The sequence below is a fragment of the Pelecanus crispus genome, chromosome 3 (assembly GCF_030463565.1).
Source record: "Pelecanus crispus isolate bPelCri1 chromosome 3, bPelCri1.pri, whole genome shotgun sequence".
NCBI classification, from domain to species: Eukaryota; Metazoa; Chordata; class Aves; order Pelecaniformes; family Pelecanidae; genus Pelecanus; species Pelecanus crispus.
In genome coordinates this window covers 45128643-45152449 of record NC_134645.1, presented here as the reverse complement: position 1 = coordinate 45152449, position 23807 = coordinate 45128643, and the positions used below count along the sequence as shown (strand labels likewise).

Genomic DNA, 23807 nt, shown 5'->3' with positions numbered 1-23807 from the left:
AGGCCAAAAAACATCTTGTAGTATTGACACAAGGCAGGTACACAGTTATGGTGATGGTATTAACAAGTGCGTATGCAAACATTATGTCTGAAGAATAGACAATACTGAGAGAAAGTTTCCTGTGAGATTTGCAAAGATACAAAAAGCCAGACAGGAGACAGTTGGCTGCTCTCAGTGAAAGAGGCTACAAAGAAACCCATTGCACAAATTTATGGGAATAGCTGAGGGCATAGAGGAAGATCAGTGCAAAAACTGAGGAGATAAAATCTGTGAGGTAGGTAGTGGTAAGACATGAGGGAAACCTTAGATGGGATAAGCATTTGAAATTAGTTGAATAAACCATAGCTGGCATTCTTATATGCCAGCATTTCAGATTTGAGCAGCCATGCTGCACTATGCAGGAGTCAGCAACTAGCAAAGAAAACAAGCACCAAGTCAGATGTAAGAACAAGCGTCTGCTGTGACCCTCCTCAGAAGTAAAAATCTAGCACAGAAAGCATGTGGGAAGAGGTTTGTGACCTACACACGTCTCTACATGTTTTATGGACGCTTGCCCAAAATGAAATATCAAAGCAGCTGCTGAAAGGCTGACATTTGATGTTACTGTAGCCTGTCAGTCATAGGCTAGCTTGGGGCTAGTCTACCTGCCCAGTCATATTTCACTCACACTTAACAATAAAGTTCCACTTAGAAATGAGTTTAAAAGGATTAATTGATGGTTAGTATGAATTATAAACATACTGAATAAATGGCAATATATACATAATTACAAGCACACCCACGGAACGTGTTAGTGATGGTTATAAACAATCTAGTATGGTACTCAATGAATGGATAATTGTTTTTTCAAGTTTCTGCAGTTCACTTTAATACAGAGTATGACTGCAGTTTTATATCTCAGTGACTAGCCTATTATAAGGTGCTTATATGTCGCTCCTTGGCTTTTCTGCTTCTTTGGAGATGGCTGCTGCTACGTTTGACTTACAATAACTGTGATAAAATCAAACTCTCTGCTTCTCACAGGTGACACTATGCGCATGACTGAGGATCAAATTTAACACAAGAGCCTATCATCAGCCTTGTTAGAGGTAAATGGACAGCATCCGTTCTCTATGGTGCATGATAGTTCTTCAGTAAACTGGCCGAAAGCAAACGCTGTGCCCTAATAATATTTGTGATCTGTTTGGAAATAAGGAAGTCTGCTTGTATTTAGATTTAGTTTAAAGTGCTGTTTTCAAGTGGCTGTGAAATGAACTGTGATAAGGATAAGGACCCACTTTGAGCTGTCAGTTTGCTCTGAAATGAATTGTAACAGTCCAGGCAGTGCTGGAAAGACACGTAATTTATGCACAATTTAAGAGAAAAGCATTTTAGCCCAGGAACTACAGGAATGTTTTCATTTTATATGAAAGCTGTTAATTACAGACAATATTAAATTAATCTTGATTGGATGTCATTAAGCAGGTAGTCATTCCTGTCGATGTTCCTCTGTGTTTTTGTTTGTTTTCTGATTGGAAACGAAGAAAGGTTTCTGTACCTAACTTTTTCCACTTGAGACTCGTGACATGACTTCTCATTGGAGTTGGGAGGCAGTCACTCTGGATTTTTTTGAAAACGAGTGACCAAAAGAACTGAATTCCACTAGAGAAAGAGAAAGGATAGTAATTGATTACTTTAGGGGAAGTTGCCTTTGAGTAAGAGGTGTAAAATGAATCCTGGGACAGTTGTTTTACCATGCATGCTGCTACTTTGGAGGTTTTAATTGGCTGATGCCTATACAGGGTGTGGAAATTTCAATGCATCTGAAACATCTCCTCCTTAGGAAACAGTCCACAACCTGTGGTTTAGTCCTTTATACACAGGGCTTGCTTAGTGTGAGATACAGATGAAAGATGTGCTTTCAGGACTGCTTTCTGAGTACCTTGCTCAGCTAGGGATGTGGATTCTGGGCTGCTCAGGTTCATCTTCCAATTTGGTGGTGGCTCCTTCTGCCAAGCTTAAGTCAGGCTTGTGCCACTTTAGTTGAAGGAATTTTTCCATCAAGTCAGCTCCCACGTTGAAGACCAGAGCCAGCCAGGCCAAGCCAAAAACAATCCAAATTGCAGTTAGGCTCCTGTACACCGGGATATAGTGCTTGTTGGGGTTTGTGCCTGAAAATTCCAGGAAACTTTGCATATTAATCTTGACAGCTTTGGTCTGCCACATATACATACTCATACTCCCTCTCCACCCCCTGCAAAAGTGTATGTCTAACAAGTTTGTGATCTACAATTATTCTTTTTTTTTCTTTTTTTCTTTTTGTGTTCCAGCTCTCAGGTTAAGTTTAGCACAGTTGGCATCAAATCTCGGAAGCTGAGGCTATATAATAAAAATAACCATATCTAATGTTAATCAGGGATGCATAAAATCAAGTGTTCCTAGCCACCAACAAAGAAAAAAATCATCTTGGAAAACCAATGTTGAATCCATATTAGCCATATTTTACCCAAGAGCCACACAGGGGATCTCAGATGATTTAGAAAGATACGGTTCACTACCTCAGTGATATAGCGATTGCTTTTTGTAGGGTGATATACTTCAGCAACCAGGATTCAAAATCACCTGGAGAATATTATATGGGAAATACAGCCATTTTAAGTGAGTGGTTATGAGAATCTTAATCCCCAGTTTGCTGTTTCCACAGCATGGACAATCCGTGCAGCTGATACAGGCACAGGACAGCACCGCAGTCATCCATTTAGTCTCTGTCATCCAGATCATCATGAAACTCCACAGCGCCCAGATTCAGCATGGGATGGGTTTTCATCTCCTTTTTGGACACAGTTATGACCTCTGGGAGAGGAGAGCTACTACTCATAAAGTAACAGACCCTAGTATTTTTTACAAATAAACACACTATACGTAATCTGCTAAGAGCATTTGTTCAAATAAGTGGGTAGAAAAATAGCATCTCACATGTCTCTACTGCTATGTCTCAGCCTGGATCTCTAGACTATGTAATCTCACTGGGTTTGTTTTCTTTCACAGGCATCCTGTGGTTGTCAGTAATATTATTCCTGTTTTAAGTACTGATCATTTCATATTTGACATGATTTCTTATTGGGAATGGTAGGCATTTGCTGAAACAAATCACTTTTAGGAGAGGGTGGTTCAAAGGCTGAATACTGACAAAGAGATTTCATTTACATTCCACCTGTCACTCATGGATCACGTTTGTACCAGCTTGGACATAGTCACTGTTGAATGGGCATTCAGTGGCATATGTGAAATGAGTTTGGTGACTCTCAACTTAGCTGCCAAGAGAAAAATGCCCATGTCAAATAATACGTTAGCTCATTATTACCAGTCTGGCTCAGCTCATTCTTGTACCAGTTTTATAGTGGAATGGATACCTATGCTCTCTGTAGTTACCTTTGTACTAGAGTAATTAATTTCAACAAAGCTCAATCCAGTTCACTTTCTTTATTACCTACTACATAGTCCCCAAATCCAATGGTGCTCAGGGTGATGAAGGTGAAGTAAAAGCCTTCTCCGTAGCTCCAGCCTTCTACGTAACTGAAGACCAATGGTGGGAACACTAGAAAAAGCAAGGTCCCAGTTGTCAGGAAGATGGCAACTGCCAGTGTTTGAACCACCTGAAAGATAAAAGGAAGATGGCAGCTAAACAGCACTGAGCAGTTGTCTAGTGGAAATTGCTGGGTCTGTTTTGCTCTTGAATCACAAACCCACTCCAGCTGGGAGCAATGTCCAAAAAAAGGAAGGATAAACCAATGCTTCCATGTGCTGCAGGCTGGCCTTACTGTTTACCCTGCACATAGATATTGCACCTAATCATGAATCCAAAAAATCTCAAAATTAGGAAAAAAGGAGGATTTTTTTAAAGCTTTTTGCAATGAGTTTTTAAGTATGCTCAAGTCATATTTTCAAACTTATTATGGCAACCATAGGAATGAAATACTTACTTTACAATTTCAGTTCAAGTGGAGATGCTCTTGTAACCAATTGGCTCCTGTCTTTGAGGAAAATCACCAAGTATTGCGTAACTCATGAAACAAAGATTGGCAAGAACAAATTAGGGCTCTCTTCACCATGACTGCTTCTAAAGATTTATAAAGTGGCTTGCAAGAGCTCAGCCAAAAATATGTTTGGATGAAATCTAAGTGAAGTAAGTTTGCCTGCTTTCATTTTTAACTTAGAAGCATTCAGAGCCAAGCTGTTTTCTGTCAGCACAGGGCAGACCTGTGTGTCTCAGCACAAACGTTGTCTGCCTTCTGGGAGATAAGTTACCGTGTATGTGGCTGCAACAGATAGGTACACAGAATGGTCAGTGGATGGGTCATGACAGGGGATTTTAGGAGTTTAGGACTGAAGATCAGGAACTCATGTATTTCCAGGGAACACACTCTGGTGAACTTTTGACTAGTGATGTGTGGGCTGATGCAAACTCATTGCAATTGTTTAAAAACGCCCTCAAGGGCATTCAAACCAGAGTATGATTTTTTTATGCATGCACTTATTGTGACTGGATGAAAAGCCAAACCACTGTTTATAAAGTAGAAGGTCCAGGTATCATGTTTTTCTTTCTCTCTCTGTATTATCTCACATATAAAATAGTCTACTGAGCTTGAGAAACTTGGCGTGAGCCTACTGGGTGACTTTGACAAATCATTTCTATATTATGTACCATGTCTCTCCAGCTGTATAATAATACTTACCTCATTTGCAAAGCACTTTGAGAATTACTGAGCGACATGGTTATAGCTGATATCTGTTCTCATTTAGTTCATTCCAGAAGTGTGATAGCATTTAATTAGATACTGAAGTTTGCATAAAATTTTATACCAAAATGCACAATACTACTTTTTACCCTGGCTTTTAAGAACTTTCTGGTACAAACCTATAACATAGGGGACAGCAGGTCAGGAATGAAGAAGAACTGATTGTAATTAATTTCCCAAAGCATGACTAAATTGTGTTTAAAAGGAGATGAACAAACTTCCTGGAAGGAGCTTTTCAGAGTGAACAAGCAGATACAGGTCCAAAGTTTTGTCTGATCATAGGAGTTCTGTCAGAAACAAGGTGTTAATTCACGAGTGAAAAGGGGGGAAAAAAAAAAAGCTCACATCCTTGAGGTGCTATTAGAAATCTCAGGAAAGATGCAGCTATACCAGTATGAAAATCCTTCTGGTGGTAGAGCTGCATCTATTTGGGGAACAGACATAGGTTATGCAGCTAAAGAACTTCTTGCTCATATAAACCAAGTCTGCGTCTGACTAGCTTTATAGCTTTCCCAGTGTAGGTAGAGAATGCACTGACTCAGAGATTTTACAATGAAAAAGAGGAAAAAAAAACTTGTGCCAGAACTCTGAAATGTTTCAACATATCTAATATATCTAATCTCCCATTTCCCTAAGTAAAGGGATCAATTCATTGAACCTTTACTTAGAAACATGCACTAACTTTGTCATAAATGACCTTCATGTATTTTCTACTATCAGTGCTTCTCTTATTCCAATACTTCTGGACTAATTCAATGACTCACCAATAAATGATAACTAAGGAGAAGGAGTATTATTTACATTTCAAGAAAAGAAAAGGAAGGAAGTGCTAAATTGGTGGCACAGTCAGGGAAAGTAATTCAAGCCAGATTAACAGACCAATAAAAGTAAGTTGTCTTTGCACAGTGTAGGGCTAGATTCTGGATAGATGCTAGCATAGGCTAGATAATAAGAGCTTGATTCAGCAATGTGTGTATGTGCATGTGTTCTGTTAAGGTCACCAGAGCTTAAGGACCCTGCTCAAAATTGAGGCCATGCTTGCTTAACAGTTTTGCTGAGTCAGGTTTTAAAAAGGCAAATCTAGAGTCCGTCAAGCAAAAGCAAATTGCTTTAAAGCTATCATAAATAAATAGAGTAAACCAATTTTCTGATATAGAGGGCCACGTAATTGCTGTGGTTCAGAAAAATGTAGGCACACACAAGGAAACCCAATCTAGCAGCAGATGTACCTATCTGAGAAGAGAACTTTAATTAGTTTTAAAATAGTGGAAATAAATGATAGGTTGACACTGTACCTGGGCACGGCCTGGCTTTTGCACCCATCTTTCCAGGGTAATCAGATGAGCATTGAGGCCTTTCCCCAACTGATTAAGGAAGGCCAGGTTGAGGGGCACTCCAAATAAGGCATAAAACACACAGAAGATCTGCCCTGCCACTGTGCTGGGGGACAGGTTACCGTAACCTGGAAAAAAAGAAGAAAACAGCTGCATGAAAGGGCTTTATAGTCAGGCTGCAGTCCATCATGGGAAGTTCCTAGGCTTGGAAGCTCAACTACATTAAGCTTCAGGAACCTGTGGACTATGATTTTCTGCAATTAAATATGGTACAGATGATTGCTATAGCTTAGGATGGAGCCCTGTGCATTCACTGCTACTAACAGAAAATTTAACATGAAAAATATTACTCTTGAAGTGGATTGTAATTTTCTATAGGTCTCTGATTTTGTCGTGAGTGCAACCAAGTGCTTCAAAGCAACCTCAGGATGTGCTGTGCATGTACAAAATGATACTGCACATGCCAGGTAGGCACTCAGCTTTTTTTGCAGGTGTACAGGTGTAATATGCTGGATACACAAGAATAACAGGTATAATTGGAAACCAACAGAAAACAGTAACCCACAGTAGTCAATATTGTCTTGCAGGTATATTCTGTCCACCAATTGCACTTTTCTGGCGGCTTTACAGGACAGCTGGAGGAAACCCCAGTTTATAAGGAAAGAGAGTACCTCACCTATAGTGGTGACAACAGTTCCTGCAAAAAAGAAGGAGTTGCTGAAGTCCCAGTTACTGGGATTCGTAGAGTTTCCTTCTGGGTTGACCCCTTTTTCCCATGCTTCCATGAGGACCTGAGGCAGAAGAGGTCAAAGGAGCAAAGATGAGCAACCCGTTAGACCAAATCAGGAAGAATGTCAGGAAAAAAGAGAGAAGTAAATATTGCTTTCCATCTTCAGCAAGCAGAGCAATAAACAGTGTAGATAACAGGGTAGAGTGTGACTAAAATGGCCTTGTGCTGACATGGCAAAACTTGGAAATAGAGCTGGCCAGGAACTTGAACTCTTGTCACTGAGGAACTGGCCATTGAAGTGGGATAGGTTCCATAACTAGTTGAAGGCTAAGGGGAAGGGAGTGGAGGGAGTTCCCCAGAGTGATCAAACTGGGAAAAGAAAGTGAATTTATGCCATAAAAAACAAAGGCAGTTCCTCTTCTCTCTTTCCCTAGTCTAATAATCTCATTCCAGTGGGCACGTGTAAATGCATGGTTGTGTCTGTGGGGAGGGGCGTGGGGAACGTTCTCATTTCTGTTGCCTCCATGTAAGTACTAGTGAGGATGAATTACTATTTTTGGTTATGACTTCCCAATAATTTTCAATGAATATTAGGCTTCTCCTAGTCTGAAAGATTACCTAATGAAATATTCTCTGCTATTCCAGATAGCTCTTACCAGATGACCAAAACTACTATGTGCAAAAGAAATGCTGCTCCTATGTATGCATCAAATATCTTGTTAGCTGCTTTAGTGAAGACTGTGTTCCTTTGCTCTCCCCTGAGGATTTCTCTGAAGGAGACTGGTTACCCTATGCTCAGTGGCTGGGGTTTCAAGAATCCCCATGTTTGTTACATACCAATTTTGAGGTCCAGGTCACAGCCTTCGTCATTTTGCCAAATGTCTGAAGGAATTACTTGTTCATCTCTTCTAGAGATTTTGTATGATGCATGACATGAGCAGGATTCAACAGCAACCACAGCTTTAGTTGGTTCCAGGAGTATGAGACCAAAGAAGATATTCCTTCTTGATTCAAATGTTGACCACTGCCAGAAGGGTTGCTTATCTGATGAACATGCCCACTACAAGGTATCTGATTTTGCATAGGTTCTGCAATATTAGCTGATTTGTGCTGGTGGATTGAGTATCCTAAGTTTAATAGCTAATCTTATGCCTTCAGGAAAAAATCCTACAGCATTGGTCAAGTCCATCAGATAGGGCTGCTAGGCATCCTCATACGTGATCTCGTGATTGAAGTGTCAGCAGAGTTTCTTTTCAATATGACAAAGAACTTTACATTATCCATTAAAAGCCTGTTCTTAGAATGGGAGGAATTTGACACATCCAGTTATCTAGAGTTGACTATTTTATTTGCTGGTTAGAAGGAACACACAGAAGCTACTGAGGTGTGAGTCTTTTGAAATGTCTAAAATAATCACAGGTTTAATTCATCCCTGTAAGGAACACTTGTCAGTTCTATGAATTTCAATGCACAAGTGTTCAGAGAAGCTACATTCACATCATGAAAGCCAATGTGGAAGAGTAAGGCAATGTTGAACACTTAGAATTATAGAATCATTTCGGTTGGAAAAGACCTTTAAGATCATTCAGTCCAACCATTAACCTAACATTACCAAGTCCACCACTAGACCAATTAAGGGTAGAGTAGCAATTTCATGTTTCCTGGCTTGGTGGCTGGATTATTTTTAATGAAAGCAAAAACTAGGAATCATTAAGATTGGAAAGGATCTCTAAGATCATCAGTCCAACCATCAACGCAACACCACCATGTCCACTGACCAATGTCCCAAAGTGCCACATCTACCTGGTTTTTGAACACTTCCAGGGATGGTGACTCCACCACCTCTCTGGGCAGCCTGTTCCAATGCTTGACTACCCTTTCTGTGAAGAAATTTTTCCTAATATCCAATCTAAACCTCCCCTGGTGCAGCTTGAGCCTATTTCCTCTCATCCTATCACTTGTTACTTGGGAGAAGAGACCAACACCCACCTCACTACAACCTCCTTTCAGGTAGTTGTAGGGAGCGATAAGGTCTCCCCTCAGCCTCCTCTTCTCCAGGCTAAACAACCCCAGTTCCCTCAGCCGCTCCTCATAAGGCCTGTGCTCCAGACCCTTCACCAGCTTCGTTGCCCTTCTCTGGACATGCTCCGGCACCTCAATGTCTTTCTTGTATCGAGGACCCCAAAACTGGATACAGTATTCCAGGTACGGCCTCACCAGTGCCGAGCACAGGGGGACAATCACTTCCCTGCTCCTGCTGGACACACCATTCCTGATACAAGCCAGGATGCTGTTGGCCTTCTTCGGCACACTGCTGGCTCATGTTCAGCCGGCTGAACTTCAGACATAGTTTGACAAGGACAGCTTTCTTGGTAAGATTATTGCTTTTAAATACAACCCCATGAAAGAAATGGCATCCTGGTGCCCACGAGAATCTTTCCTGTTTAACAAACCTGTTTGTTTAAACAGGTTCATGTGGGACAGTTATAATGGCTCCTAGCTCCTTTTCATGTACAGCTCAGGTAATGGTTATAGCTGGAGTGTGAACAGAGCAGCTGTTGAATGGTTGGTGAATATTAGCTGTTGCCTTTGGGAGCAGAAGTAGCCAGTAAGTAAAAGCAATGTACTATGATTTACAGTAAGAGTATGAAGCCTACATAAAGCTATAGAAGGATGTGGAGAGAATAAAGACTGCCTGCCATTTCTGCTCCTGTCCCCCTGCCAATGCACATTGCAGCCACTTGTGGTCATAGACAAGGGTTTGGTCCTCTTGGCCTATACTTATCAGTTCCTTTGAGGCTGAAAAAGTATAGACATAATCAAAACAGGGACTTAAAAAAGGTACCTCCTTACTCAGTGAATCTACTTCTCAGTTATGCTGTCAGAATGGCATATTTTCCTGACTAAAGAATGTTTACCAGAGACGCATTAGATTGCAGAGTTTGGATTTGCACTTTCCTAAAGCTCCAGGCTGTTCAGCTTAGGAGCCACAGCTCAGGGTCACCTCTCAGCTAGGCAGTTTTAGCCAACCAGAGCCAATGCAGTTTATGGACATGGAATTGCAAGAATTTGCTTCATGTACAATCAAGTCAAATGTTAATGAATTGTAAGTGGTAACTCTATTATTAGTGATAATGTATATGCAAAAAGGAACCTGGGTTGATTCTCAGATTCCAGGATTTAAGTTTAAAGAACTGGCAATAAGACAAGATACCTTGTACTTGTCAGCTGAACAGACTGAATCTAGTCGCTGTGCCTCACCACAGCCTGAATAGTGTGACATTTCAGACTGGAACTTCTGACACGATGAACAGGCCTCCTTAACCATGTAGTTAAATCGTACAGAGAGATGATTGCTTCCGTGCATTAGTTTTAAAGTTAGACATTTAATATGGAAAGACTTCTATTCCCTACTATTATTGAGAGCTGGACAAATTTCTTAAGAGATCTTATAAACGACAGGTGAGTCAGAGGGCACCTGCACTTACATTTATTTACCTTGAGGATTATCAAGTCTATGTACTCTGAAGCTTGGTGCATTGTAGATGATAATTTGGTGCCCTCAGCCGGTTTTGTCTGGAACAGCTTACAAGTGAAATAGTTGCATCTAATTCAGCAGAGATGCAGCAAAATGTGATTCTCTGAGTGGCACAGCAGTGCTAAGGAAGCTCCAGTGGAGCCAGAGAGAGGAGAATCTGGACATGTGTGAACCCTCCCTAAGGTTTCTAGGGTACTGGAGATTTAATTAAACCTTTAAATCCTATGAAGTATCCCAGTTTATTTTAGAATGAGAATCAGGGTTTTCTCCTCTACAATCATTATCACAGAGATAAGGAAAGGACAAGTAGTATCACCAGCCGGTGAAGCTGAAAAAAGCCAGCATGCAAATTCTTGAAAACTAGTCATCTTCTGGTCAATGCCAAATGTTCCACAAGAAATATATCACAGTATTTGTAATCAGAATATTGTCCTTGTAGACAGAGTTTCAGGCACCTTCTCTTCCCTTTCTGATCTGAACTTCACTGTTTGCTTAAATCGATTTAGAGAATGTTGGCTTTTTGTTGATCAAAATCATATACCTTTGTGGAAGTCCTCTGACTTGGACAGTGCAAACTTGCAGCATGTTTAGAGTTTCTATCAGGTTTAATGACATGGTAGAAAGAGTTCAAACTGTTTAGGCACCCAGCTCTGCAACTGGATAAATTTTGAGCATGAAGAAAGTGGTAGTTCAAAGATTTCTGTCCAGTTCTTTCAATACCAGAATGAGAATACGTTTATAATAATACCAAGAAAGGTCTAGCAATTTATCTCCAGCCAGTTTTAAGGAATAGATTAAAATGGAATTGACGATGTCATTAATTGACAACCCATACTGAACAAGAGCCCTTTATCTCTTATTGTAAGTGATAGATAACACAGTTCATGATGTTTGACTTATCTTTTCTTTAGAGGCCTGGAAGTGCAGGACCAGCTTCAAAGGCACTAGACAATTTCTAGTACAAAAGAAGGGCAGAATTTGCACACGTTTGGACTGGAGAACCTTGGTAGGACAACCTACTTCTTGTAGGTTTGATTCTTGTTTTTTGTCCCCATGCATAATTCCCATGTAACAATTAATGAGGGAGCTGAAAACCATGAAGTTGAAATTATTGCAAGGTAGCAGAAAGGCGCATCAGTTCATGACTGGGGAAAAAAAGAAGTGCAATAGATCAAGATAAAGAGGTATGTGAATGGGCTTGAGAAACCTCTGTCTTTCTCTTGTAGAGTTAGTCCTTTAATGTCACAGACAACAGATCAATTTATGACATGCTTGGCCACAGCAGTATAATTTCTTCTAACCAAAATAATGCTTGAGCCAAAATAATGGGAGCCTGTTCCTCTTACCTGTACAAACTGCTCCAAGGCTTGCCTGTCCAAGCATGTGTAGTTCTGCAGGAACTTGAGCTTCTCCAGCTGGAACTGGTCTCGAAAGTGCGTCTCTGCCTGCTTCTCCAGCAGCTGGAACACCATAGCGCCCAGGAGGAGGTAAAAGAGATACCCCAGTACCAGCAGCGGAGTCCAGCTGATCTGCTGGTTGTGCATGGTGAGGAGGGGCATGCTGCTGTTCTGCTGCTGCCAGTCCCTGCTCAGTACTTAATAGGTTGCTGTCCCAAGACTATGCTACCCAGGATGCCCAGGAATCACACACACATGTTCCCAGCTACTGCCCTGGAGAATTTTTTAACAGAACATACAGGTATCAGGCCTATACAAAATGAGACTAACAGGCAAATTTTATCCCTCCCCATCTTTTCTCTATCCCATATAAAGGGAGAGCATTTATGGCTTAATAAGGATATGAATCATAGTGTTTTTCTCCTATTAAAACAACTTTTACCCAAGGATCTCAATCAAATGAATGAAGCCTGACACCAGCTCTCTGAGATTGGTATTGTTTTCCAGCCTGGGAAGCTGAAGTAAAACTGTGGTTGAATGACTTACCCGGGGTCATATAAATATAGAGTCACGGATAGACTCTTAAAGTCTTGACAAGTAAAGCCTTAAACACTAGACTTCTGTACAAGAAAACACTATAAACTCTCTAATTACAGCAGACTCCCTAGAACAAAGAAGAGTATGGAGCTGAATAAATGGAAAAGTCAATAGCTGCCGTCTGTACCATACGAACATTGTTGGCACCAGTGAAAGCAGCATGATGAAGCTCATAAACATCCTGAATTCAGCCTGGTCACAAGACTGACCTTCTCTTTCTTTTCTAACCCTAATAAGATCAGTCCCCTCACTGCCTGGCCTGCCACTCCTGAGTTCTTTGTCAGATTAATTCACCCCTTAGTCCCCTAGAGTTAGAGAATGAACCACTCATGCCTACTGCTTTCAGTGTCCGTATTGCCCTTTTAATCCAAATGCATAAGGGGGAAGGAGGGCTTAAGGTTAATCGTTAGCTAAAAAAGTATCAGAGGTTCACTCATGGGAGCCTTAATGATTATCATGTGCTGGAAATTAGCTGGGCTTGCATATTTTTCTGTAGGAAGAGCTTTATGGCTAGTGTCATCTCTGCCACTGCTTCTGAAGGAAAACACACACACACAGAGCAAGAAGGCCATGTGGCTAGTGCTGCAATTTTGTTATTAAACTCCCTTCCCATTAAAGTGTTCTGGATACAGATATCCCTCCTTTGCTTAGTATTCAGATTGTTTTTCACCGACCTTCAAACAAGAGTTTGTGCTCAGAGAAAAAGACTGAAAAAATGGTTTCATTCATATCCGTATCTGGGAAAACCCCTGTACTTGCCATTTGAACCATGCTCCTAGCCTAGGGCCAGCCATCTCCATCCAGAAGAGGATGACTGACTGGCAGCACTTGTCACTCTGAAAAGTGAAAAGTATTCGAGAACTCTCAGAAGAACATCTTGGACTTTGTCTGGGACCACTCTGTTGCTGTGAATGGGGGACAGAAAGGTTTCAGTAGAGGAGTGCAGCGTGCAAGGACTCAGAGCCTTGGTGGCCTGGCATTTCTTTTCAGCTGAAGCGAAACATTTGGGAGATACAAGCTATAGTGGCATTGATATTACTGAGCACTGTAATAACATTATGAAGCAAACTGATCTGAAGCAACTGAGATGTCCAACTTATCACTGATGGAAGGCCTTCTCTTGGTCCGTGCTAAGGATGACAATTACTTCCAGAGTATCTAACGAACTACTCTCTTGCATCTGATTTCCATAATTAAAAGGTACAGCTTGTTGTTCTATACCTTGTGAAATGTTACGGGTAGACAAGCCTGGGATGTTGCACAACTGCCTGTTACACTAGCAGGGCTGCCTCTGGTGAGATCCAGATGTTTGTCATGTTGTAATTTATAGCACCTATGTCTACCAGTCCAAGAGAATGCTAGCCTACTGGTTTTCTGGAATGGATGCAAACACATGTGCATAGCTGGGCTGAGACAAATTCCCACAGCTGAACTAGGTTTCACAGTTAAGGGTATGAAACTATTAATTAAGTTATAAATGAACAAATACAGCACTGAACCTCTTCTATGTCCCCTTCTGTTCTGTTCCGCTCAGTTCAACAAAGCATTCCAGATGCCAAACTTGGCAGTCTAAATTATGCCTTAATTAAAAATGTCCACTTAGGCTTACTTTTAGGATCTTAATTTTCTGCGGGTTTTGCGAATTGAGTCACTAAAATTCTCAAGGTGTGTTTACTTCTATACTTTAGATATTTCTCCTTAAAGTACTTCAACATTAAAGGTGTATCCTATTTGGTTGGCCAAGTGAAATGATTTCTAATCAACTTTCAGAGGAGGTGTTATCATCTTTACCATGACTATTATTTGAAAAGCATTTAAAACTAAAAAAGGCAAAAAAAAAGTCAATTAATGGGCAACATAACAAATGGCTGGAGAGAACTTCAAGACACACATGGGATATGTGATGTGTCCTGGGGCTGATGTAGAAAGCAGCGTTTCTGCAGAAAGATGCAAAACATAAAAAAATCTATTGTATGTGCACAAGAAACTGCAGAGTGAATATGCAGTTAGAGGTGAACCACTTTATAGCTGAATGACCTTACAGGTAAATGCAAGGGCAAAATCATGAAGCATACGTTTAAGTTAGTATTTTCATAACCATGCATAGTTCCATACAGGTGAGCAGAGTAGCACACTCTGAAAATGTGAAAGAAAAGAGTCTGTAAGTAGCTGATGCTGCCGTATTGACTCCCATGGAAAAGTTACAGAAATATGTACCTAAGGATTTCAAGTTAGAGAAATCACCAATATTCTGTTTGCAAAGGGGTTTTTTTTTTTTCCCCCTAGTGTCAGGTTGCAACATAGGAATAAAACAAAACAAGATTCTGTACAGTAGCCCAGAAGTTACATCATGCCACAGGAAAAAAGAAACTTAAATATATACATTTGGAACTAAACTGAAGACTTATGATTTCTGAGTGAGTTCTGAATCTGGAAGAGGGAGCTCAGCATGGCTTACCACATTGGAAATGAAATTTGGCTTCCAGGTAAAAAGGCATAATATACAACATGCCATAATAACAATACTAGCAGATCCCTTTTGATGATGGAGTGACAAAGCACACTGTCCAATCTAACTTCTATTGTTGCTCTTTCAATATTTTTCTGATTAAAAAATAAACAAAACCTAAGTTCACGAATATTAGAAATAAAAAATGCTGAAAGCAAAAACTTTTTGAGAGTAGCTGAAGTTGGAAGTTGAGTGTTACTCTGAAGTCCTGCTGTTCCAGTGCTCCCTGAAAACATTAAACATAAGAGTGCATTTTGTCTCAAAGCTAAGGAACAAAGTCTGACAGAACGTATTTTTAATCCAGAGCTGAACATGACCTCCTTGATTATTCCTTCACTTATCATATCTTCCTCCCTCAATGTTGTTGTAATATGTGACTGACCCAGTAGGATCCAGCTTTTCCCAGAGAAAATCTGAGCCGTTCCGGAAAGGACAGATAAAAAAATGACATCCTGGTCTACAATCAAGATAATGGATCACTTTACATTTATTACCTGGAGCAAATCAAAGGATTCAGGGTTCTCCAATTGCTTTGCCTATTGTTGTATAGTCCCTAACAATTCTTAAGCTTGGACAGATGCTAAATAAAAGTTAGGCCAAAAATAACTGACATGGTTTCCTCACTCTGTATTTCAAAAGCCAGAAAAAATACCATTGTGATCAGTAGGAGTATAATTTACATGGACACAAATAAGCTGTTTCTAAAATAAGTAATTAAATGGTTGAAAGATACCCTGGCTGATCCTGTCATCCTCAAACTTCTGATGAAGAGTGAATTTTTGGACTAGTTTTTCTGGAAGAAATGTCTCTGTACAGCACGAGATGACAAACTGGATGCAAAGATCCAGGGACCCATTCTTCCACAGGGTATGCCTTTTAGCCTGAACAGTTTGTAAATGGAAATACTGAATTATTTTGAATTTTCTTTGCTCCTTGAATGACTTTTAAACCCGGCACTTCAGAGAAAAATTGAGGAAATTATTTTAGGACCATGTTAAATATAAATAACAGTAACACTGCCTTTCTTCAGGCATGACACTGCCACGTGGCAATTTTCTACTTCTGATTTTATTCTCACTCCAAATTTAAACCAATTACTTTGACTTCCTGATTTAAAAGCACATAGTTGAAAACATGAAGCATTTTCAGATAAAAGTTATAAAGAGTTCCAAGATTTCAATAGTGTTTTTCTCAGACAGATTCCATGAAATTTAAAAGAGTTCCCTTGAATTCTGTAGTTATTGTATGGGAGGCAGACCTTGTTGCTGTTCTTTATCTGTATAAACGCATTTGGGTAAACCCACTGTTGGCCCACAAATACAACTAATTGTTTAGTTCACTGTTTTTGTCAAATTAAGAACTTCAGCTGCCCTAAAAAATAAACAGAAGATAATCTTTAGAAAAATCTCAGGTGTGGTCCCTGAGCTTTCCCTCAAGGGAAAGGGAAAACAAAGTTTTAGTCAAAAGTGTTCAATTTTATTGTGGTGGTGGTGTCAAATCAAGGCATGGATAGTAACTATTATAAATATCTATTTTACATTGCTTGCCTTATTGGTGAGGTTTCAAAGCAAACATTGCAGGGAGTGAAACAGAAAAAATATTAGAAAAAGAGAATTTAATTTTGATTTAAACAATAATAAAAGTGATTAGTATGAAATCTAAAACCAGAAGTTTGATCGTTGTGGTTATTAAAAGTGGACTTTGAAAACACAAACGAATTCTATATAAAGCTACCAAACATGTTATATGTAACTAGGCATTCCCAGATTTTGATCTTGTTGGCATCCATATTCACCAGCTGGATATTTGTTACAGGCAACATTTACAAGATCTTAACATTTTATTACATTGAAGTGCTCTCAGTTTATACTATTGACATAAAACACTTGCAGCCTACGATTGATTAAACCAGGTAAGAACAATAAAATCTTTTGTTGGGAAGATATTACAATACATACTTACATGGTTACATGTGTGAACCTCATTATTCCATTTCAAAGCCTCTTTCATAAAAAACGCAGGAATGAAAAAGGGAGATTGAATTAGGCATGTCCATATTCCATGCAAGAGAAACTCAGCATAAGGTTATGTCATTTTCTCCTTGGAGCTCTCTGGAAAGCTGCAGTGGCCAGGAAGTGATGAAAATGGAGACAAATGCCCCAGTCAAAAGCTGGTGAGCTCAAGGGTTTCACTAGTGTGGTTCCAGACTGTATGGATCCCTGGCAGATTCAGCATACATGAGAACAGACCCTTTGGCCTTTGTTATAAGTCTGGATCATACCCTGACCCTCCCAGAAGCTGTGTTGCTGTAGGAGACCAGCAGATGTTTATCATCTCCTGAAATAAACTATATAGAAGGATTGCAAATGCCTTGAAATAAGAGATGAGATGATCCACAATGTCCAGCATAAATTTAATCCCGGAAATATCTGTATGATATCTAACACTGTAGAGCTACTTCTCCAAGAAATCTCCACAAAAAAAGATATTTGGATTTATTCTGGTTGGAGATAATAAATAAATTGTATTTACCATAAACTTTTAGCCAACCGACAGCTAGATGTCACGGGGAATAGACAGGAGTCAGATATGCATGAGAATCTCTGTGCTTAGCAATACTGTTTTACAGGTGGCTTAGGAAGGAATCAAGACCATTATAGATGTGGCCATCTGTTTCTTCAGTATGGTAAATGCTTGGGTTATTTCAAATTAATCTAGAAATTATATGAAGGTAGATTATTAAAACAAATAACTTTGTTCATCTGTGGCCAAGCAAACTTTCTTGAAGCAATAAATGCTTTCATGAAGACAAGAAGACTTAAGAGAGGAAACCCAGTAGCCTTCCAACACCTGTGAGAAGGTCATCAAGAAGATGGAGCCAGGCTTTTAACAGGGTGGCTTTGTGAGAGAAAGAGAGACAACAGGCAAAAAGAAAAGTTCAGGCTGGACATAAGGAAAAACTTTTTCACAATAAGGATAGTCAAGCATTGGAGCAGATTGCTTACAAAGGTTATACAGTCGCCATCCTTGGAAGTTTTCAAGACCAGACTGAACAAAGCCTTCAGCATCTTGGTTTGATCTCATTTTTGAGCAGGAGGTGGGATTAAAGACCTGCTGAGGTCCTTTCCAACCTGAATTTTCCTATGAACCCAAGAGGCAACCTTTGAAGAGTGGAGGCAGTTTTTTAGAAAAGTGTAAGCTTTACTTCTTAAGACTATTGTGTACTGAATGAGCAATCTTTTCCGTCCACAGGATATTATGAAAATTTCCAAAAGAAGCAAGAAAGGCTTCATATTTATTTATATGGTTTTATATATTTATATGCTTTTTTATTATTGGATGCACTTTTGTCCAAGCTCTTCTTATGTACTTGGTATAATCTTAATCTCAGACCATTCTGCCACTCAGGTATTACTTTGCTGATAGTGATTGAATTTCACACCAATTTTACAACATTGTAAAAAAAGGCTAGAGAATTTTGAAACAGGAGAGCAAGCAATCTTTTCTCTCGGTGAGTTAGATGTGTGGCAAACTGAGAACAAAACACTGAATATGTAATCATCACGTAGTAGCAGTGTCACATAGATCATACCAGAATAGTGCTGAGATCCTTCTCTTACCCAGTTACTGAAAGCTATTGGAAATGCATTAATGTCAAAAGAAATGAGCTTTTGTGCCAGTAATTCTCTTTTGGCCACCTTCAAATAAATTCACCATAATGGGGATTTTACTGAAAACTGAAAAAGACAGCTGCTTCACCCAGCAACACTTTGGAACCTCTGGTTCTTCTCCAGCTGGCTGGGTTGGATGGAGGCAGGATGGTGGCCCTGCTCTCCTCAATGAAGCTGTATAAACATTAATTCAGTGTATATTTAATACAGTGTTTATATATAACAGAGTAAGAAGAAGAAAAATAAAGACAGACAGATAAAGATGCTGGCAGAAGAAAGACATTTTAATATAATCTCCAACAAAGCAGACATACAAGATGGGGAAGACCTGTGGATTTTTCCACCTCTGACCAAATCCTTGAACTCTCTCTTCGCAAAGCAACAGTAGATCTGGCTTTTATCTCACCTTGTACATCCTAAATCCTGCATAAAGCTTACCAATTTATGTGATAGCTGTGCTGGCTTGTACAGAAAATTAAAATGCAGAAAAAGTTATAACTTTATTATTTCTTAATTGATTGCATCGTAGCTGTTAATTTGATAAACATACATCTTCTGTAGGTTTGAACATACCAATTCACCATGTACTTCTGAATAGTTATGAATTTGCCACAAAATTAAGTATCAACAACTTAAGGAAATATACCTCCTTGAGAATGATATGTGACTTCTGCCAATATATTGCTGTATTTTTATGTGAATAACCCAAACCCTTCCAAATGCATGACTATAAGCTTATTACTCACATGAAAAGTGATGGCTTCAATCTGGAAGTATGTATATCTCAGAGAAATAGACTGTATTTTGCATGGCATTTTTTGATTTGTTTTAGTCTGATGTGTAAAATAAGTTATTGCATAACTTGATATTATGCAATAAAGTCGTATCGAGTCGATAGTGAACTTACATTCTGTATAAGTTATAACTGCATTTAAATTTTCACGTCTCATTTGTCTTTTACAAGTATTTTCCCTGTTTTACTTTAAGCTTATTGAGTGTCATCATTTCTTCTGAAGCCTGTATATTCTGGAAAGGCATGTATTTTGTACAACATTTAAAGTATTCAAATGAAATAACCAGTTGGGAAATTCTGAACAAATTTTTGAACAGATATTTGGGAAACTCCTGATTGGTTGTTTTAGTTTTGCTTAATCTCAATGCAAGCTGAAGATACTGAGGGCAAATAGTCAAACATCCTTGCCCAGAGAAATGGATTTTGCTGTCAAAGACAAATACTTTCTATACTTTACCAACTGAACCTGCACATCTAAAGTACTTATTTGTACCTGTTACTAAACAGAAGAGGAGGGGAAAGAATAGAGGTCTTTAACTATTTCTAAAAGGAAATGCTGGACTCCAACAAGAATTTCATTTGTTCTCCAAGCCTGAAAGGAGATAAAGAATACATTAGACTGTATTTCAGGTTGTGTTGTCAGTTTTAAAATTAACTTCAGAAACATAAAAATGAAAGAAAGGAAAAAAGATCTTTTAATTTAGAACTTTTAAGACAAAAAAATCATTCATCTACCCTTTTGCATTTTCATTTCTCTACCTCGAGACTGAACAAGGCAACAAAAGCATGTTTGCAGAGTAGCCCTTTGTAAAAAGCTTTCCAATGTTGTTATTACAATGCTTTAACAATCCCAGCAAGACCCTGTGAAAGTACCTGCTTTAATTCCGCTCTGTTTAGAAAGCAAATGGTAACGATCTGCAAACCCTGAGGTAACCTTCACTGAGACCTCTCATTCCCTCCCCTGCATTACTGTCATTAAGGATATTGAGCATTCCCATGCTTACTGTTTATGAAACTTATTTTCCACTCCATTGGCTTCTGCACACATTTATCCACGCCCCCCCCACCCCGCTAATGTAAAGCAGGGCCCTCAGTTTGCTTCTAAGATACTGATGTAACAGTTTGAAAGGGTCAGGATCAATAAAGTAAAGAGCAGTAAGTATGTTGACATTTTTTAGGCCTAGCAGACTTTGGTTTGGCTGAACCTATGCTTCTCATGTTGTTTCCTGCAGGGCACTCTGCATGTAGTAATCATGCCGGGAGTGAATACGTTTGTGTGCAAATACAGAAATGCTTATTGAACATCTCAGTTGAAGAGAGTTTGGGAAGGAGACAACAGAGCACTGGACTGGGACTCAGCACACTTAGCTTCTGTATGAAGCTGTCTGACTCAGCTTAGTGGCTCTGGGCAAATAATTTCTCTCTGGTTTTTGTATACGTTTGAAATTTATTGAGGAAAAGTTGTGTGAGACTGATAACATAACTGTTTCCCCAAAAGTATTTAATCAGAATACATTCCTTCTTCTACTACTCTTCCTCTCTGCTTAACTCTACTTTACCTCTGACAGTTTTTCTTTATAAACAAAACTGAATCCCCATCCCCAAAAAGAAAACCCTCCAGTTCTCCTTTGATTTGGATGCAACCATTATCGGAAACTCCATATAGCCAACGATGCACAAACACTGCAGCAGTTACTGTGCCTCTCGTCTCCTTTTAGTCTAGAAAGAAGTCAGGTAAGAGTGAAGTGATGTGCTTACAGGAAAAGGGAACACAAAGCTATCGCAGATATGGGAATAGTGGAGTCTCTCAGCCCATTTTCTTCTCCCAGTTAGAAAGGCTACTACTGCACCTCATAAGTGTCCTCAGGTTTCACTATGGTGCTGAAGCACAAAATACTCCCTTAGTAGCACTAATCCGTAGATTTTACTCTCCTTCATCTTGCTAAATTAGAATTTACAAACTTTTTTTGATCAATGGTTCCTGCTATCAGTGGCTCCATCCTTCAAATCTGGGAGGTTTTCCCTTTCCTCACAAGCAGTCAAGGAAGAAAAGCTGCCTTTTATCTGCCAGGTTGACTCCATATCCTTCTCAGACCTTGCCACTGAGCCATCTCTTATCTATGACACATCAGGTCCCTACACATTTGTAATATGCTGGCCGTACTTATGAAGCCTCTTTACTTTTTGTTCCCCTGCCTATGCTTAGTGATTAGTTGAGTCATCCAGACCTGCACTGCCAGGATGACCAAGTGCTACTGCGTTCCTTTTCAGCTACTTAGGGCAACATGTAGCTCATCTTGTCTAACTGAACTTCAGAAGAATTTTAAAAGTGTTGACTGTCCTTTGTTCTGCAAGAATACCTTTTATAACTTGGGGTCTAATAGTTGTCAATGTTGATAATGCCTAGTCCTTTCTGAAACTGATGGATGATGCTAGGTAACAGCCTGTGGCTGAAAAACAATCAGGATGGAAAAGGCATTTGAGAGAGACATTCTTGATACGGTATGGTTTAGGAGATGATCACATGAAAAGATGTGCCCTTGTTAGATTACTGTACTTCATAGAATGAGTCAGATTTGGACCTTTTAAAGGCCTGAAATGTTTGTTGTAAGACACTTATCTCTAACCTTCTTCTGGTGAGCTGCCTATAAATTCAACTTAATTTCATTTGCAGAAGAAACATGACAACAGCTTTTCTAAATAAAGACAAAAGGGATCCCAAAGCCTAAGAGTGTTAAGTGTTTGCTTTGGATGAGTGTAGGGAGGTGGTTTTTTCAGCCACTGTGTGTTTACCTGACAGTTTTCTGATAAGCAGTGTGATACTGAAACCCCACTTTGTGACAGTGCTAACACCATCTGCCAGGTGCTGATAGCTTGCTGAATAATGCTGTCATCAGCACTCAAGTGCTGATGGAAATTTATTGCTTCAGTAACCACTACCGCTTTCATCTTCCATCTAATTGGTTGCTGCCACTAAAAACTATTATACCAAAAAAAAAAAAAAAAGAAAATCACAGGTCATTTTTCTTTATCATGATGAATTACTTCTGGGCTACCTTGCAGTGCCACCGTTGTGTATTTATTGTTTTCTGCTTCCTGCCAATTTTACTTATCTACGCTGTAGAGTGAATTTTATTGCCTACCTATGATTGCTCTCAGTACCTGATTTGGTGACAAATACCCATAGAAAGTTTCACTAGACCTTGATGTAGTGAAATACCTGTTAAGAGCATATTCTGCTACACACAGTGGGCCAGTCTGCCTCATGAGGTAGGATATAGTGCAATCATTTGCTTAATCTTTATTCAACGTCAATTGTTACAGCTAAATTAGTACCAGCTGAAAACCAGGCCAGATAGTTTAAAGAAAATGTATACAGAAAATTTTGGAAGTATTTTAATCATCAAGAAACCACATCCAAATGCATTTACTTAAGAGTAAAGAAATACACTGCGCAGGCTGCACAGACATGCATGCCCCAGAAAATTCACTGATGGTGGCTGAGAAAAACAGCCTTCATAGTTTTACGCTGCAGCATTGAGCTACTAAAATAAATACATGTGAAGAACCTCAAGTGTTTAGAATGGCTGAGAACATAATGTAATACAACTTAAGCCAGAATCAGTTCTCACTTGCGTCAGTATAAATGTGGACTAAAGCTATTTTGGCTTTAAAATGCTGTACTGGAGATTTTGGTTTGGCTTCCTATTTTTTGGCAGGATTTACCTTTCTTTTGCAGGATGTTCTGTCTTGCTTTAATGAAAGCTAGGATGTCAGCATCAGCCTGGCTGTCTCCAGTCAGAGGAATAGATGTACTTGAACTTGGTGGGGCCCTGAAATAAGAAAGTATACTTGTGGACCCAACTGAGTAAGAAGGTTATTTTTTCTATTCCATTATCTCCTTTCTTTTTTCAGCATGGAGGACTTTGTTCTCCAGATACATTGTTAGAGATGGCAGAGTTCAGAGGAGAATCAAGCTCAGGACTTCTTAATGCTCTTATGTAGATTCTTAGGATTAGCCAGTATCTTCTTAGTTTGGCAGGGCTACATGCTTATCAGCTATAAAACCTCACACAAAGGGTTAAATATATTTTACTGATGAGTCAAAGACATACTGCCAAGCAGAAAAGCCTGCTATACTGAGTTCACCAAAGAAATGAGTACGCCACGTGTGTGTGTTTGCTTCAGGAAAAAATGCTGCTATTTATTTGAACATAGAATCATAGAATCATAGAATGCTTTGGGTTGGAAGGGACCTTTAGAGGTCATCTAGCCCAACCCCCCTGCAGGGACCAGGGACAGCTTTAACCAGATCAGGTTGCTCAGAGCCCCATCCAACCTGACCTTGAATGTTGCCAGGGATGGGGCCTCCACCACCTCTCTGGGCAACCTGTTCCAGTGCTTCACCACCCTCATTGTAAAAATTTCTTTTTTATGTCTAGTCTAAATCTATTCTTCTT

At 39.5% G+C, this 23807-nt stretch overlaps 2 protein-coding genes across 2 annotated transcripts in view; both read right to left on the bottom strand.

Moving 5' to 3' along the window:
• Positions 1 to 1926: 1926 nt before the first annotated feature.
• Positions 1927 to 11939, bottom strand: LOC104027014 (potassium channel, subfamily K, member 16). The gene is made up of 5 exons (XM_009477624.2): positions 11727 to 11939; positions 6789 to 6903; positions 6074 to 6240; positions 3470 to 3635; positions 1927 to 2150 (listed from the first exon to the last, which is right to left on the bottom strand). Exons 1-5 carry the CDS (start codon positions 11937 to 11939, stop codon positions 1927 to 1929), a joined length of 885 nt encoding a protein of 294 aa, XP_009475899.1.
• Positions 11940 to 19890: 7951 nt separating this feature from the next.
• Positions 19891 to 23807, bottom strand: part of KIF6 (kinesin family member 6) — a 175242-nt gene continuing 171325 nt past the window's right edge. The window contains exons 21-23 of the mRNA XM_075707136.1: positions 23074 to 23180; positions 20688 to 20695; positions 19891 to 19959 (exon numbers count right to left, since the gene is read on the bottom strand). Of these exons, the coding sequence (XP_075563251.1) occupies positions 19891 to 19959; positions 20688 to 20695; positions 23074 to 23180 (184 nt within the window). The remainder of the gene's footprint in view (positions 19960 to 20687; positions 20696 to 23073; positions 23181 to 23807) is intronic.